This window comes from Heterodontus francisci, chromosome 13 (genome assembly GCF_036365525.1).
Source record: "Heterodontus francisci isolate sHetFra1 chromosome 13, sHetFra1.hap1, whole genome shotgun sequence".
NCBI classification, from domain to species: domain Eukaryota; kingdom Metazoa; phylum Chordata; class Chondrichthyes; order Heterodontiformes; family Heterodontidae; genus Heterodontus; species Heterodontus francisci.
In genome coordinates, this window is record NC_090383.1 from 30,201,231 (window position 1) to 30,219,918 (window position 18,688).

The 18,688-nt window shown below is 43.5% G+C and overlaps 1 protein-coding gene across 5 annotated transcripts in view; it reads left to right on the top strand.

Annotated features, from left to right (window-relative positions):
* The window catches only part of prkn (parkin RBR E3 ubiquitin protein ligase), a 1,503,655-nt gene that overhangs the window by 873,386 nt on the left and 611,581 nt on the right, over nt 1–18,688 (top strand). For all 5 annotated transcript variants that reach the window (XM_068044606.1, XM_068044605.1, XM_068044609.1 and 2 more), the window contains one exon: nt 15,812–15,927. In XM_068044606.1, the coding sequence (XP_067900707.1) occupies nt 15,812–15,927 (116 nt within the window). The remainder of the gene's footprint in view (nt 1–15,811; nt 15,928–18,688) is intronic.

Sequence of the window (18,688 nt, forward strand, 5' to 3'; positions counted from 1 at the left end):
GCAGAAAATTAATGGGTGAGTCTGGAAGACAGAGGAAACAAAGGTTAGAAAATGTTTTTAAAGAGTTTGGCAGTGCTCAAAGGTATCTATTTCAATGCAAGGAGTATAACAAGTAACGCAGATAAGCTGAGGGCACAGATAGACATGTGGCAGTATGATATCATAGCTATTACAGAAACATAGCTTAAGGAGGTACAGGAATGGCAGCTCAATGTACCTGGTTACAGGGTTTTCAGATGCGATAGGAAGGGGAAAGGAAAGGAGGGGGAGTGGTAATTTTGGTCAGTTGTGAGAAGGGATGATATGATGGAAGGTTCATCAAATGCGGCCATATGGATTGAGCTAAGGAACAAAAAAGAGGCAATCACACTGCTGGGAGTGTACTATAGACCCCCAAACAGTCAGAGGGAGATAGAAGAGCAGATATGTAGGCAAATCTCTGAGAAATGCAAGAACAATAGGGCAGTAATAGTAGGGGATTTTAACTACCCCAATATTAACTGGGATAGTTTTAATGTGAAAAGAATTGAGGGAGCAGAATTCTTGAGGTGCATTCAGGAGAAGTTTTTCGGCCAGTATGTAGCAAGTCCAACAAAAGAGGGTGCAGTTTTAGAGTTAGTTTCAGGAAATGAAGATGGGCAGCTGGAAGGAGTGGCAGTGGGAGAGCATTTTGGTGGTAATGATCATAATTCACTTAGTTTTAACATAATTATGGAAAATGACAAGGATAGAACAGGAGTTAAAGTTCTCAACTGGGACAAGGCCAATTTTACTAAGCTGAGCTGTGATTTAGCAAAAGTGGACTGGAAACAGCTACTTGAAGGTAAATCAGTGTCAGAGCATTGGGAGGCATTCAAAGGGGAGATTCAAGGGGTTCACAGTAAACATGTTCCCACAAAGAAAAAGGGTGTGGTGGCCAAATCTAGAGCCCCATGGATGTCAAGGAGCTTACAGAGTAAGAGAAGGCAGCAAAGGAAAGCTTATGCCCAACACAGAAACCCAACACTGCAGAAAGCTGAGAGGAGTACAGAAAGTGGAGGGGTGAAATCAAAAAGGAAATTAGGAAAGCAAAGAGAGGGCATGAAAGTATATTGGCAAGCAAAATCAAGGTGAACCCAAAGATGTTTTATCAGTGCAAGGATAACTAAGGAAAGAGTAGGGCCCATAAAAGACCAAAAAGGTAACCTATGTGTAGGGGTGGAAGATATCGGTATTGTTCTTAATGAATACTTTGCATTTGTCTTCACAAAAGAGGGGGATGATGTAGATGTTGTAGTTAAGGAAGAAGGGTGTGAAGTATTGGATGTGATCTACATGGGGAGAGAGGACTTATTAATGGGATTAGCATCTTTGAAAGTTGCTAAATCACCAGTGCCAGATGTTAAAAGAAGCAAGAGAGGAAATAGTAGAAGGTCTGACCATCATTTTCCAGTCCTCACTGGATATAGGTTTGGTGCCAGAGGACTGGAGGACTGCTACTGTTGTACCTCTGTTTAAAAAGGGAGCGAAGGATAGACCGAATAATTACAGGCCAGTCAGTCCAACCTCAGTAGTGGGCAAATTATTGGAATCTATTCTGAGAGACAGGATAAACTGTCACTTAGAAAGGCACAGATTAATCAAGGATAGTCAGCATGGATTTGTTAAGGGAAGATCTTGTCTGACCAACTTAATTGAATTTTTTGAAGAAGTAACAAGGAAGATAGATGAGGGTAGCGCAGTTGAAGTGGTCCACATGGATTTTAGCAAGGCTTTTGACAGGGCCCCACATGGCAGACTGGTTAAAAAAACAATCCCATGGAATCCAGGGAAATGCAGCAAGGTGGATACAAAATTGGCTCAGTGGCAGGAAACAAAGGGTAATTGTTGACAGGTGTTTATGCGACTGGAGGGCTGTTTCCAGTGACGTTCCGCAGGGCTCAGTACTGGGTCCCCTGCTTTTTGTGATATATATTAACAATTTGCACGTAAATGTGGGGGCATGATCAAGAAGCTTGCAGCCAACACAAAGATTGGCCATGTGGTAGATAGCGAGGAGGATAGCTGTGGGCTGCAGGAAGATATTGATGGTCTGGTCAGATGGGCAGAAAAGTGGCAAATGGAATTCAACTCAGAGAAGTGTGAGGTGATGCACTTGGGGAGGTCAAACAAGGCAAAAGAATACATAATAAATGGGAAAATACTGAGAGGTGTAGCAGGTCAGGTCAATAAGTGGCTAAGAAGGCATATGGAATCCTTTCGTTTATTAGCCGAAGTATAGAATATAAGAGCAGGGAGATTATGCTGGAACTGTATAAATCATGGCTAGACCACAACTTGAGTACTGTGCGCATTTCTGATTACTTCATTACAGAAAGGATGTAATTGCAATAGAGAGGGTACAGAGGAGATTTACGAGGATGTTGCTGGGACTGGAAAAATGCAGCTATGAGGAAAGATTGGATAGGCTGGGGATGTTCTCCTTGGAACAGAGAAGGCTGGGGGGAGATTTGATTTGATTGAGATGTACAAAATTGTGAGGGGCCTGGAAAGAGTTGATGTGAAGGGCAATTTACCTTAGCAGAGAGGTCAGTGACAAGGCGGCATAGATTTAAAGTGATTGGTAGAAGGATCAGAGGGGAGATGAGGAAAGGTATTTTCACCCAGAGGGTGGGGGGTAGTCTGGAACTTACTGCCTGAACAGGTAGTTGAAGCAGAAAACCTCAACTCATTCAAAAGAAGTCTGGATATGCACCTCAAGTGCTGTAATCTGCAGGGCTACGGACCAAATGCTGGAAGATGGGATTGGAATAGGTGGAACGTTTTTCAGCTGGTTCAGACACAATGAGCCAAGTGGCCTCTTGCTGTGCTGTAAACTTTCTATGATTCCATTATTCTAAGTTAATTAAGTAAAAAAAAGTAATTATCACATAATAAAAATGGCAGGGTAAGTGATGTGTTGTGACTGCAAGATGTGAGAGCTGTTGGATGCCAGTGTGATCTAGGGCAAATACGACTGCAGTAAGTGTCTACAGATGCAGGAACTTGGGCTCAGAGTTTACGAGCTGGAGGCTGAGCTGCAGACACTGCACCACATCAGGGAGGGGGAAGTTACCTGGACACATTGTACAGGAGGTGGTCACACTCCTTAGGATAGGGTCTTCTGATTTGGTCCATGATCAGGGACAGGAGGGTGTGACTATGAGTGAGGCAGGTATGGGGATCCAGAAGATAGAAGTGGAGGAGCCTCAGCCTTTGCAGTTGTCTAACAGGTTCGAGGATCTTGCAACCCGGAGGGATGAAAGTGGAGGCTGTAAGGTGGATGAGCAAACTAACCATGGCACCATGATACAAGAAGCCATTTAAGTGGGGGGAATTAATAGGAATGTATGATAGTAGGGGATATCATAGTCAGGGGGATAGACTCAGTTATCTGCAGCTGAGAGCAAGAACCCAGAAGGCTGTGTTGCCTGCCCAGTGTCAGGGTTAGGGACGATCCAGTGGCCGTGGTCCACAAAGGTACCAATGACATAGGTAGAATTAGGAAAGAGGTTCTGCTGAGGTTGTATGAGTAGCTAGGGTCTAAATTAAAAAGCAGGACCTCAAAGGTAATAATCTCTGGATTATTATCTGTGTCACGAGAAAATTGGCATAGGGTAACTAAAGTTAGAGAGTTAAATGTGTGGCTCAAAGATTGGTGTGGGAGAAATGGGTTTCAATTCATGGGGCCAGTACAGGAGAAAGTGGGAGCTGTACCATTGGGACAGTCCTCACCTGAACAGTGCTGGGACCAGTATTCTGTAACTAGGGTAGTAGAGAGGGCTTTAAACTAAATAGTGAAGGTGAGGGATCAGGATTGAGAAGATGTAATAAATTAAGAGAAGGCAAGGCAAGAGAGCAAGGTAGCAATAAGGGAAATGATGATCAGAATGTGGCAGGAAGGGACAGAGTGTACAAACCTAAGAGTGCACCAACAGATAAGACTAGAGTTTACAAAATAGTAAGAAGAAAGAACTAAAGGCTCTGTATTTGAATGCACGTTGCATTCGTAACAAAGCAGATGAATTGACAGCGTAAATAGTAATAAATACGTATGATTTGATAGTCATTACAGAGACATAGCTGCAAGATGACAAAGACTGGGACCTGAATTTTCAAGGGTACATGACATTTAGGAAGAACAGGAAGCTAAGAAAAGGTGGAGTGGTAGCTCTGTTAATTAAGGATGATATTAGTACAACAGAGAGAGATGATCTTAGTTCTGGAGATCAAGATGTAGAATCAGTTTGGCTAGGATTCAGAAATAGTAAAGGAAAGAAGTCACTTGTGGGAGTGGTTTATAGGCCCCTTAACAGTAACCACACAGTTGGACGGGGTATACAGAAAGAAATAATGGGGAGTTGTGATGATGTGTGATTTTAAAAGGGTGTGAGGGATCGGCCAAATAATTATAGGCTGATCAGTCTGATCTTGGTGGTGGGTAAATTGTTAGAATCTACTCTGAGGGACAGGATAAACTGCCACTTAGAAAGGCACAGATTGATCAGGGATAGTCAGCATGGATTTGTTAAGGGAAGGTCATGTCTTACTACTTTAATTGAGTTTTTTGAGGAAGTAACAACAAGGATTGCTGAGGGTAGTGCAGTAGATGTGGTCTACATGGATTTTAGTAAGGCATTTGACTAGGTCCCGCATGGCAGACTGGTCAGTAAAATGAAAGCCCATGGGATACAGGGGAATGTGACGAGTTGGATCCAGAATAGGCTCAGGGACAGGAAACAAAGGGTCGTAGTCGACAGATGTTTTTGTGAATGGAAAGCTGTTTCCAGTGAAGTTCCACAGGACTCAATGTTGGGTCCCTTGCTGTTTATGGTCTATATTAATGAGTTGGACTTAAATGTGGGAGGCATGATTGGGAAATTTGCAGATGACACAAAAATTGGCCATGTAATTGATAGTGAAGAGGATAGCTGTAGACTGCAGAATGATATCAATGGTTTGGTTGAGTGGGTGGAAAAGTGGCAAATGGAATTCAATCCAGATAAGTATGAGGTAATGCATTTGGGGAGGGCAAATAAAGTGAAGGAATACACAATAAATGGGAGGATATTGAGAGGGGTTGAAGAAGTGAGAGACCTTGGAGTGCATGTCCACAGGTCCCTGAAGGTAGCAGGACAGGTAGATAAAGTGGTGAAGAAGGTATATGGAATGCTTTCCTTTATTAGCCGAGGTATAGAATACAAAAGCAGGGATGTAATGCTGCAACTGTATAAAACGCTGGTTAGGTCACAGCTGGAATATTGCATGCAGTTCTGGTCGCCACATTACAGAAAGGACATAATTACTCCGGAGAGAGTACAGAGGAGATTTACAAGAATGTTGCCAGGGCTTCAAAGTTGCAGCTATGAGGAAAAATTGGATAGGCTCGGATTGTTTTCCTTAGAACACAGGAGGCTGAGGGTTAACTTAGTTGAGGTGTACAAAATTATGAGAGGCTTATATAGAGTAGACAGGAAGGACCTGTTTCCCCCTAACAGAGCAGTCAATTGCCAGGGGGCACAGATTTAAGGTGCTTGGTAGAAGGATTAAAGGGAACATGAGGAAAAACTTTTTCATCCAGAGGGTGGTGGGTGTCTGGAATTCACTGCCAGTAACGGTAGTGGAGGCAGAAAGCTTCAATTCTTTTAAAAGATACCTGGACCTGCATCTGAAGTGCTGTAACCAGCAAGGCTATAGACCAGGTGCTGGAAGGTGGGATTAGATTGAGCGGCGAGCTTTTTCGGCCAGCACGGACACGACGGGCTAAATGGCCTCCTTCGGCGCCACAATTTTTCTATCATTCTATGGTTCTAGGTTGGACAAATCGGATTGGCAAAGGTAACGTGGATGATGAGTTCATACTGTGCGCAGCTCTGGCCACCTCATTCCAGAAAGGGTGTTTTCAGGACAGTTTCTTGGAGCAGCATGTTCTAGAGAGTAGGCTATACTAGATCTGGCACTGCGCAATGAGACAGGATTAATTAATGACCTCATAGTGAAGGGAGTGCAACGAAGGTTCACCAGACTTGTTCCCGGAAAGGCAGGACTGTCCTATGAAGAGAGATTGGGGAAATTGGGCTTGTATTCTCCAGAGTTTCGAAGAATGAGAGGGGATCTCATTGAAACCTACAAAATACTTAAAGGGATAGACAGGGTAGATGCAGGTAAGATACTTCCCCTGGTTGGGAAGTCTAGAACCGGGGGAGCCAATTTCAAAATAAGGGGGAAGCCACTTAGCACAGAGATGAGGAAAAATTTCTTTACTCAGAGGGTTGTGAATCTTAGGAATTCTCTACCCCAGAGGGCTGTGGAAGCTCAGTCATTGAGTATGATTAAAGTAGAAATTGACAGATTTCTAAATACCAATGACATAAAGGGATATGGGGATAGTGTGGGAAAAAGGCATTGAAGTGGATGATCAGCCATGATCGTACTGAATGGTAGAGCAGGCTCAATGGACTGAATGGCCTACTCCTATTCCTATGTTTCTATGCACCCCTAGGTAGCAGTGATCATAATATGATCGAATTTCACATTCGGTTTGAGGGAGAGAAGGGCGAATGAAAGACCAGTGTTTTAAACTTAAATAAGACCAATTATGAGCTGGCTAAAGTAAACTGGCAAATTAGGTTAAGGCTTAGGTCAGTAGAGATGCAGTGGTGGACATTTAAGGAGATATTTCAGAATACTCAGAAAAGATACAGTCCGTGGCTAACTAAGGAAGTTAAAGGTAGCATCAAATTGAAAGAAAAAGCATATAATTCTGTGCAGATGATTGGTAGGTCAGAAGATTGGGGAGAAAATAAAGAACAGCAAAGAATGACTAAAAAGTTAATAAGGAGGGAGAAATTAGAGTATGAGAGAAAACTAGCTAGAAATATAAAAACGGATAGTAAGGGTTTCTACAGGTATTTAAAAAGGAAAAGAGTAAGTAAAGTGAGCATTGGCCCTCTAGAGAGTGAGTCTGGGGCATTAAGAATGGAAAATATGGAGATGGCGGATGAACTGAACAGATATTTTGCATCTGTCTTCAGTATACAGAACACAAATAACATCCCAGAAATAATTTTGAATCAGGAGGTGAAAGGGAGGTAGGAACTTGAAACAATTATAATCACCAGGGAAATGATACTGAAAAAATTATTGGAACTAAAAGCTGCCAACTCCCCAGGTTCTGATGGACTTCATCCTAAAGTCTTGAAAGAAGTGGCTGCTGCGATGGTAGATGCATTGGTTTTAATTTTCCAAAATTCCCTGGATTCTGAAAAGATCCCATCAGATTGGAAAATAGTGAATGTAACTCCTCTATTCAAGAAAGGAGGGAGACAGAAATCAGGAAACTACAGCCCAGTTAGTTTAACATCTGTCATCTGGAAAATACTGGAATCCATTATTAAGGAGGTTATAGCAGGGAATTTAGAAAATCTCAATGTAATCGGGCAGAGTCAACATGATTTTGTGAAAGGGAAATCATGTTTGATTAATTTATTGGAGTTCTTTGAGGAAGCAACAAACAGCATGGATAAAGGGGAACCTGTGGATGTGCTGGACATAGATTTCCAGAAGACATTTGACAAGGTGCCACATCAAAGGTTATGAAGCAAAACAAGAGCTCATAGTGTTGGGGTTAACATATTAGCATAGTTAGAGGATTGGTTAGCTAACAGGAAACAGAGAGTAGGCAAAAATGGGTCATTTTCGAGTTGGCAAGATGTGATGAGTGGCGTGACCTCGTGCCTCTGGAACTTGCGTGCCATCCCTAATTGGACTGCACTCCCAGAGGCTGGTTCTTAATTAACCGGCTCATGTAAGATTGCACCTGAAGTCCTGCTGCTGCGAACGAGGTCAGGACCATAAAAAGGTGCCGATGACCAGAAATTTTCAAAGTCCGGAAAACTCAGCCCGTAATCAGTTCACTCTTTCAACAATTTGCCACAAAAAAATGTTTAAAACCTCTACATGCAAGGTCAAGTCGAACTATAATCTAACAATTATGATCCATTGGGCTGGATTTTAAAGAGTCCTCAACATCGGGATCTGTGGTGGGGGTGCAGTGTCTGAAGATGGCCCCAGATGAGGTCCGCCATGACCTTGACACCGGCAGGGCCTGGCCCGATCTTCACGGCGGCGGCAAGGCACTGTGGCGGCCTCCCCGCCGCTGGGTGATGAGACCATAATTTGAATATTTAAATCAATTAAAATAATGAATTTAAATAAACTTATGTCGCCTCCTGATGTCCCGCTGCGATCTTTGGCCTGGCGGCCGTGCCTTCGGATCCCTGTCCAGGGAAACAAGGCACAACACCTGTGGGGACGAGGGGTGGAGGTAAGTTTTTCAGTGCGGGGGATGGGGGGGGAGCAGGGTCAAATTAATGTCATGGGATAGTGGGATGGTGCAGTTTAAAGTTTGTGCAGTTTGGTTGGGGGGGAGGGTCAAACGGTAAAGGTAAGTGCTTTTGGTGGGGGGGGGGAAGGCAAATAATTAATTTAATTGTTAATGGAGGTGGGAGAGGGGCAAAAGAGATGTATTTATTTAATTTCATTAAATCTTTCTTTAAATATTTAAATATGCCGGTAGGGCTAACAACCCTTTAAAAATTGGGTCAGCACCTGTGCACAGGCAGCTGACACCATTGCCGGGGATGGATAGCCCACCCCCTCCGCACGATGGTTGGGGGGGGGGGTGGGTGGTGGTCATGACCCACCCTGGATATTTAAATGATCCGCCATTTGGCGCGGCGGCGGGCTTATAAAATTCAGCCCATTATCTGCTAATGTTCAGCAATTCACTGACTGAACAATTAGTTATTAAGATGAGCTTTATTCAGCTTTGGTTAAGTGTAGCACTCTCACCTCTGAGACAGAAAGCTGCAGGGTCAAACTCCACTCTCGAGACTTGATCACATAATCTCGGCTGACACTCCGGTGCAGTATTGAGGGAACGCTGCACTCTCGGAGTTACTGTCTTTCAGGTGAGGCATTAAACCAAGATCTGTTTGCCCTCTCAGGTAGATGTAAAGGTTCTCCCATCATTATTTGAAGAAAAGCAAAGGCATTCTCCTGCTATCCTGGCCAACTATCTCACTGGTGTTTGTGGGACCTTGATGTGTGCAAAATGAGTGTTGCATTTCTCTACAACAGTGAATAAACTTCAAAAATACTTTACTAATTGCAAAGCACTTTGCAACACCCTGAGATCAGAAAGTGTTTTTTTTATTATTGCTAAAACTGAGTGTGTTGTTATGATTAATAGTTAACATAATAAGAGGATAAACATAGAACCACCACTCTTCTGCCTTTGTCATTGAAGGGTGATGGGCGAGGGTCATTTCTTCTTGTGAACCAGTCGAGTTTGTTTTTAATCGGGCTGAGTTGACAGTTTGGTAAAATCTATTCTCAGCACTCCTCCTTTATGTCAATTCAAATGGGTTAACATCTCCATTAAATAGCAGAGGAATAATATAGGAATAGGTAAAGTATTTGTACACATAGAGTAATTCACAGCATGTTTGGAACCCTGATATTTTTGCAAGTTAATTAAATGTACACTGATATTGTGAATCTTTAGTTCTGTGCACTTTCCAGTGACTTAATCTAATTACTGTTTAGTAGATGCATAATTGGGAAAAACAAGGACACTCATGCGTGGGTAAATCTAAGTGTCAGGGGTTTTCAAGACCTATTTGAATTAAACTATCCTAAAACTGACAGTATATTTACTCAATCAATTTTCATCAGAAGGCAACCAGAATATTCTCAGGGGTGAGGGGTTAGGTGATGCTGCAAAGGTTCTATTAGGCTGATATTTTGAATTCAATTAATTAACCAGTAACCTTTCTATACTCCTATTTAGAGGATCTATCAAAAAATCATTTTGGTTATGCTCTGGGGAAAAGCTGACTGAACAGTCAGGTTTAACTGCATCTTAGTCCATCTCCTCCAATATTGAATGTAGTCAATGCCTATACTCAGTGATAAGACTCCGAATCAGGCCTTTTCTAGACTGCTCCTTCAGTTATTCGACACTCTGTAAAACTTTCCAACCTTCCTTTCTTTTAATCTTCTGACTTCAAACACTGAAGTTGAAGCAAGCTATCTCATTCTTTATTTTCTAGCAGTTTTGATAATAAGTGAAGTATTACATGCTACATTAAAATCAATAATTGCAAAAGTCTAAAGACGCTAAACTGTGAGGAATATCTTGGATCATGTTTAAAATCAGTCATTGATAAGGTTCAGTTTGTTAAGAATGGGTTTGCAGTTTGTCTGGCTGTTGCAACTTCTGATTTCAGCCTTGGAATAATTGATCAATAGTTTTCTTTCCATGTGAATTCACACTTTACCCTTGAGTAGCAAATCATTTGTCACTACAACAGGATAAGAAGTGTTTTAAAAAAATCTTTATTTGTTTTTCAATGGACAATTTCTTTTCACAGTAATGCAAAGAAAATAAGACTTGTGTTTATATAGCACCTTTCACAACCTCAAGATATCCCAAAGGGCTTTACAGCTCATCAAATACTTTTTTGAAGTGTAGTTACTGTTGTAATGTAGGAAATGTGGCAACCAATTTTAGGCACAGCAAGGTCCCATAAACAGCGATGTGATCATGACCAGGTAATCTGCTTTTAGGCGTTGATTGAGGATTAAATATTGGGGAGGAGTCCTATGCTCTGACAGAGCAGAGAGGGTCCCAATTTAACATCTTATCCTAAAGACAGCACCTCTGATTGTACAATACAGAGGAAGTGTCAGCCTGGATTTTATGCTCGAATCCTTGGAGCGAGACTTAAATCTGACTCAGAGGCAAGAGTGCTATCATTGAACCACAGCTAACACCTGTAAATGGCCAGCTGTAAATGCAGGCCTATAAATTCACATAATATAATCTCATAACTTTGTAGCTGAATAATGCTTGAAATGTAAACAAAATTCTCAAAATATCTGTGAATTCATGCTGCAGCTCACCTCATCTTCATTTTGATCAGTTTCATATTTTGTCAACTATTCATACAATCAGAAAAAATAATCAAAAACCTAATGATTGATTTTAACCTGGAACAGGTTTCGGGTGGGCAGGGGGAGGCTCAAGTGCAAAAGAACACTCTCTGGCTAAAATTTCAGATATCAAGGGCTGAAGTTTACCAGCCCTCTGGGGACGGGCTGGGAGGCAGGGGTCCCCCAAAAAGGGCGAGGAAAGGTTGAGGGGGCGGGGGAGGGGTGGTGATGGTGGAGTGCCTGTTGTCTTCCCACCACCATACCATCTTGCTATTGGCGGGGACGGTGGCAGACGGGCTCCCACCGAGAGACCGATTGAGCCACTTAAGTGGCCAAATAAGGCCTCTTCCCACTGCCACTGGCATTTTACCTCATTTACCTGGTTGTGAAGGTGTCCTCTTCTTCCAGGTGCCATCCCAGCAGTGACCACCACTACCAGTGGTGCTGCTGAGGTTGCTGAGCTGCTGGCCTTCTGATTGGCCAGCAGCTCCTGGGGGCAGGCGGCTGTCCTTAATAGGGATGCAGACCACCGGAGCAGGGCCATCTCCTGCTTTTGGACTTGCCAGTAGGAACCCTGCCGCGAGAACAAAATCCAGCCCCTGGGGTATTTTAACTCCTGGGCCACATTTAAATGCTGCCAGTTCATTTCCCACCCAGAACAGGCATAAAGAAGACACGGAGCAGCTGCCAGCCAGTGATGTTCAAGGCTCAGCTGTTTGCCAGCTTCCATGGAGGCAGTTGAGTCTGGGGCAGGGGAGACTGCAACTTTCTTTGTGGAACCTCGGAGGAAAGTTTTACACTTAGCTGGTAGGGCTCCTTCTGTCTTCAGATGCCACATCTTCCTTGCTTAGGCCCTGGTTAAAACTGCATATGATCCTAATAACCTAATATTACCCCGATTGCCATAAATTTATGAAACTCCCTCCTGCTTTCAAAACAGGCCAATAGTTCACATCAAGTCTTTCTACTTCCGGGTATCCTGTCCAATCACTGGCAGCAGGCACGATGAGATCCCGTATGACACGATATCAACTCCAGTATTTAAAGGGACAATCCTAGGATGAATTGGAGGTGTTTGGAGTTCTGGAGAATAAAGGTGGAAGAGAAAAATGGAAGGGAGATGGGCAAAGGCTGCACCCGGATGCAGTGACGGCTCCCGGGATGTGTTGCTGGGGACTGTGTAGAGAAGTCAGTACCCTACAAGCTGCCTCATGTTCTGATGGTGAGTCCACTCCTGCATAGGTGTAGGTGGGACAATTTTTGGCAGAGAACCTCATGGACTCCAAAACCCAGAGGACATTGTCCAAGAACAGCTCAATAGTCAGAGCAGGGATCTGATCAGCCTGCCTCTACCACTGCTTAAGCAACAGGGGTTGCACCATGTAGAAGTGCTGGTAAAAGTAGTGGCACAAGGGGATTGTTAAGTTTCTGTTCTTTACCTGAAGCACATAAATATTATTCTTTTGCACCACTTTCTCTTTTTGCCAATTCTTGTTTGCTGGCTGGCTGGCAAGTGGACATTTCAGTTGTTTGGTGATGAATGCGATGACATAAATTGACAGCAGCCCGCAGGAGGATGTGAAAGAGATGCTTGGTTGTCTGTACAGTGGTATTGGTTGGGAGTGAAGGGTGGAAAAAGCAGCGTCCGCATGTGGTTGTTAGATGAGTGCACTAGTGGAACCTAAAAGAAGCTTGCAATTATCAGGGAATCCTGGGCAGAAATGTACGCAATTGGTGGTGCATTGCTCTCATCACCTTCTTCCTCCTCATCTTCCTTCTCCTTTTCCTTGTCTTCCTCCTCAGAATCCTCCAAAAAGGCTCTGTGTTCTGTGCTTTGTTCCTCCTGTGGGTCCACATCTTACTGCTGGGCCATGGTGTGCAGAGTGCAGCTCCCCATGACCATTCTGGAGACCCTGGTTGGTGCGTACTGAAGGGCACCTCCAGATCTGTCTCGTTACCTGAAGCACACCCTCAGAATGCTGATGGCGTGTTTGATAACACAGCTGGAGATGATATGGCTCTTGAGCCTCACTTCTCAGGTTTCTGAAGGTTTTATCAGCCACATTTTAACTGGGTATCCCTTGTCTCCTAGCAGCCAGCTGGCACCTCTGCTTCTAGGTGTGAATATGTCAGGGAAATTTGACTGCCACAGGACAAAAGAATCATAGTAGCTGCCAGGGAATCATGTGCACACTTACATAAGAGCTTTTTGTGTTTGCACACCATCTGCACCTTGATGAAGTGAAAGCCCCTGCAGTTGATGAACACTTGTGGTGATCTGTGGGTGCCCTAATTACCACGTGTGTGCAGTTGATGTTGCCCTGCCCAGAAAACCCAAGTGCCTGCTGATTCTGACTGGCGTCATCACAGGCAAAGTTGACATAACTGATGGCCCTGACAAACAAGCTGTCAGTCACCTGTCTTATACATTTGTTTATGAGCAACTGGGAGAATCTGCAAATGTCTCTGGCAGATATAATATTACTTGATCCTTTGGTGCGTGAACTATTGTAAGATTCACAGGACTCCAAGCAATATCCAAAGAAAATGTGGGTTTTTATTATACTTGACTGGAACATATGTATATATATATAAAAAAAAGTTACTGCATGAGCCGCATCTAAACACATCTTCTTTCTTTTGGGTCTCCTTATCTCGAGAGACAATGGATACGCGCCTGGAGGTGGTCAGTGGTTTGTGAAGCAGCGCCTGGAGTGGCTATAAAGGCCAATTCTAGAGTCACAGGCTCTTCCACAGGTGCTGCAGAGAAATTTGAAAACACATCTTACTGTGTTGGAATCCATCCATTACTCCCTGGTCATGTGTGACATAACAACACGTCCTCCGGTGACCTTCACTTACAGCTCTTAAGGTGGTCTGCTCTTACAAGTGGTCCGTTCTTAAGTTGGTCCCACAACAGCAGAGACCTGAAAGGAATCAGAAGCAAGAAAATTGAAGGTGGTGGTGACTTTGACAGCCACTGGTAAAGTTTGACCACCAAGCCTGCAAAATGTCTGCCACCACCTGACTCGACACACTGAGCCACCTGACTCACTGCTGTTCAAACATGTGGAGGAAGCTTATCCTCTGCCTGTACATGCTGTGTGCTGGGTATAGCCTCCTGTGAGCTGCATCTCTCTGCTCCTTCTTTCTCTCCTGCTCCCCTCTCTGCTGTTCCCCTCCTATAGGAGCTACAGGTCTGTGACTAGCAGGCTGTTGTTGATGCAGTTGCTGGTTATCAGCCCTTATCTGAGGCCCAATCTAAGGCAGCTAAACAACACTTATCCTGAGCTGATCGATCAGACTTTTAAATTGTAGAGCAGACCTCCAAAGTGTAGATCAGAGTCCCCAAAAGTGCAGCTGAAACCTCCAAAGTATAGATGCGACTTCCAAAGTGTGTAAAGTGACTTTCGAGCAAAAGTGCTGTAAGAAAACCCATTCCCACTAGCAGCACTAAACAGTGGCCACAACTCCAGGGTACTTGCAATTGGCCCCATTCCTGTAGCACTCCTTCCTGGGCCTTTCCTTAAGGTCGGTGATGCAAGTGGCCTGATGTACATCTATTTAAAATGGTCATACTGAAGATGGAGGCATGTTGGCAGCTTTCCCAAATAATGTAAATAAGACCTGAGGCCCAATTTCAGGCTTGCACTTGGCTACCTGTTAAGGCACGCACTGACGAAAATGGGCCATAACTAATTTTTACCCCGAGATAGATTCCTCAGAGAGATTAGGGGCTGAATTTTACAGCTCCCCCGATGTCGGGGGTCATGGCAGGGGGGGCTGGAAAATGCCTCCGGCAGAGGCCTGCTAAGGGCCTTGACGACGAGGAAGACCCAGCCCGATATTGCCGGCGTCAGCGAGGCCTCATGGCGGCACCCCCCAACCCCGGTTGGCGAAAAGAGCATAAGTAAATAAATTTAAATAAAAGAATTAATTACCTCCTCATCTCCACCTTCCGTCCCGCTGTGATATTGATGCTGGTCACCCGCACTCCCGCGTCTTCGCATCCCTGTCCAGGGAACCGAGGTGTAACACTGTTGGGGAGGGGGGAGCAGGTAAGTTTTTCAGTGCGGTGGGGGGAGAGTGGGGTCAAACTCATCTCATTAGTTTAGGGGATGGTGGGAAGGGTTAGAGTTTAAAGTTTATGTACTTGGTGGGGGGGAAGTTCAGGTGGACAGGGGAACTGTTTTGGCGGGGGAGAGAGCTTAAGTAATGCATTGCATGGTTATTGGGGTGGGTGGGAGAGGGGCAATTTAAATATTTTTTAAAAATTTTGAGACCTATTTCTTTAAATATTGAAATAAAATGGAAGGGCTCGAAGCTCTTTAAAAATGGCGTCAGCACCTGCGCAACAGATGCTGACACCATTGCCCGGGACAGACTGTCCGCTCCCTCCACATCATCGGGGTGCGCCGTCTGCCTCAGCCATTTAAATGAGCACGGGTGGACCGCCATTGTTTACGTCGACGGTGGCATTGTAAAATGCATCCCTAGGAGGGAGAAGAGAAGGGAAAATTCAAATGGAAATCAATCAGTGCAGTAATCAATATAGGTCAGCTGCTCATAATTTGGTTGAGGAACCGCAAGTGGTGAATACACCGTCATTTTGATACATTTAATGTCAGTGGTGATCTCCGTTGCTGATTACAATATATTTTACCAAATTAGCACCATGGAACATACACAGATGGAAAATATTGGATGATTGATGGATACCAATCACTTAGCAAATAGGGGTAAAATGTATGTTATTAGTTATAGTGTGCCGCTAATCTGTGTTTACATTTTACAGGAGTTTTACTTCAAATGTGGAAAACATCCAACCTCTGAGAGCGATACTTCAGTGATTCTGAACCTAATTACTCCAAACAGGCAAAACATACCATGTATAACCTGTACTGACACAGTGTAAGTATAATATTCATCTAACTGCTTTCTTGACGATGAAGGGTTTTGATAGAGTAAATAAGGAGAAACTGTTTCCAGTTGAAGGAGGATCAGTAACCTGAGGACCAAGATTTAAGATAATTGGCAAAAGAACCTTAGGGGAGAAGAGGAGATTATTTTTTTACACAGTAAGTTCTTATGATCTAGAATGCACTGTTTGAAAGGGTGGTAAAACCAGATTCAATACTAACTTTCAAAAGGAAATTATAGACATGGGGAAAAAGCAGGAGATTGGAACTAATTGGATAGCTTTTTCAAAGAACCTGCATAGAGGCAATGGGCTGAATGGACTCTTTTAATGCTGTATGAATCCATGTTCATTAACTAATACTGAAAGGGGACAATGGACTGTGGAATAAGGTGGTGTTTAATTGTAAAATGTGCCAACTTGTACCTACATTACTTCATGTAGGTTTACAATGGGATCGAAATTTACCCAGTTCTGACATTGCTCATCTTAAAGAGCACAAGATTTAAAAAAGACAAAAGTATACCTCAGGGAATTTAATTCTTTTCTATACTTTCAAAGAAATATTCCTTCTGCTGATTTTATAACTTTTTTGTTGGTTTTGAAATAATAGCAACTCTCTTTCTAAGTCTGTGTCTAAGTGCTTCTGGTTCTGCCTGTATTGCATGTTTCTCCATGCCTTAATCCTTAGATTCTGATCTTGATGCATGGTACTATGCCTTGCAGTGATTTTGTTGCAAACACAGCCAGTGCTTTGAATAAAATTCTAAATGATAAAAGTAAATAGTGGCGCCTACAATAGATGCAAATAATTGACTTAAGATTTATCTTCTGCTGATCTTCAGTGATGACATCAATTAATATCTGATTCAGATTGCTTGGCTCCTGAATAGTTTTTGCTCTTGCCAATGGCAACTCCTATAGGATTATTTGATCTAATAGAGTACATTTTTTCCTTTAATATTTGCTTTCTATAATTTGATTTGCTGAGAAGAATTTCATGACTGACAATGAAAATTATCTCAAGGCAGAAGAAAAATTGGAAGGAAGTACAACATTGTTACTACAAAAAGTAATTTCACTTCGGAAAAAATTCCGCACATTTTTCATGCGATGACAATCACTTTAGACTAAAATTGTTACCCTTGCCAGGAAAGAGAAAGGAAACTATTCCATTGCTCTGACTATTATGTACTGATTGAATTGTACTCCTGGTGATAGAGATGTGGGCCCAGACACTGGAAGAAGAAATGTTAAGCCTGAACATGACACATTCCATCAATCTCTTCAGACTGCAGTGTTTGAGAGAAACTAAAACAGTGACGTTGATTCCAGAGGGACCTGTACACTCTGGAGTCTTGGAGCAATTTAGCTGGATTTACACCAAAACCAGGTTGAATTCAGTCTCAACATGTCTCATTTCAGCCTTGGTTCAAACATGGACAAAAGAGCTGAACTCAAGAGGTGAGGTGAGAGTGACTGCCCTTGACATCAAGGCAGTATTTGACCAAATATGGCATCAAGCAGCCCGAGCAAAACTGGAGTCAGTGGGAATCAAGGGGAAAACTCTCTGCTGGTTGGAATCATACCCAGCGCAAAGGAAGATGGTTGTGGTTGTTAGAGGTCAATCATCTCAGCTCCAGCACATCACGGCAGAAGTTCCTCAGGATAGTGTCCTAGCACAACCATCTTCAGCTGCTTCATCAATGACCTTCCTTCAATCATAAGGTCAGAAGTGGGGATGTTTGCTGATGATTGCACAATGTTCAGCACCATTCACGACTCCTCAGATATAGAAGCAGTTTATGTTGAAATGCAGCAAGACCTGGACAATATCCAGGCTTGGGCTGATAAGTGGTAAGTAACATTTGCACCACACAAGTGCCAGGCAATAACTATCTCAAACCATCTCCTCTTGACATTCAATGGCATTACGATCGCTGAATCGCCCACTATCAACATCCTGGGGATACCATTGACCAGAAACTGAACTAGAGTAGCCATATAAATAACCATGGCTGCAAGAGCTGGTTAGAGGCTGGGAGTCCTGTGGCGAATGACTCACCTCCTGACCCCCCAAGGCCTGTCCACCATCTACAAGGCACAAGTCAGGAGTGTGATGGAATACTCTCCACTTGCCTGGATGGGTGCAGCTCCAACAACACTCATGAAGCTCGACACCATCCAGGACAAAGCAGCCCGCTTGATTGGCACCCCATCCACAAAAATTCACTCCCTCCACCGCCGACGCACAGTGGCAGCAATGTGTACCATCTACAAGATGCACTGCAGGGACGCACCAAGGCTCCTTAGACAGCAATTTCCAAACCCGTGACCTCTACCACCCAGAAGGACAAAGGCAGCAGATGCATGGGAACACCACTACCTGCAAGTTCCCCTCCAAGCCACACACCATCCTAACTTGGAACTATATCACCATTCCTTCACTGTCACTGGGTCAAAATCCTGGAACTCTCTTCCTAATAGCACTACCCCACATGGACTGCAGTGGTTCAAGAAGGCGGCTCAACACCAATTTCTCAAGAGCAATTAGGATTGGGCAATAAATGCTGTTTTAGCCAGCAACGGCGATATCCCATGAACGAATGAAAAAGAATGCTCGTGTAACAGAAGCAAATTACTCTTGCATTTGTTATGAGTGCTTTTTTTTGTTAAATTATGAGTATTTGTATGTTAAAACTGAGAAAGATTCCATAGATGCTGGAACTTTGTGTGTTTTTAAAAAAGAGGTCA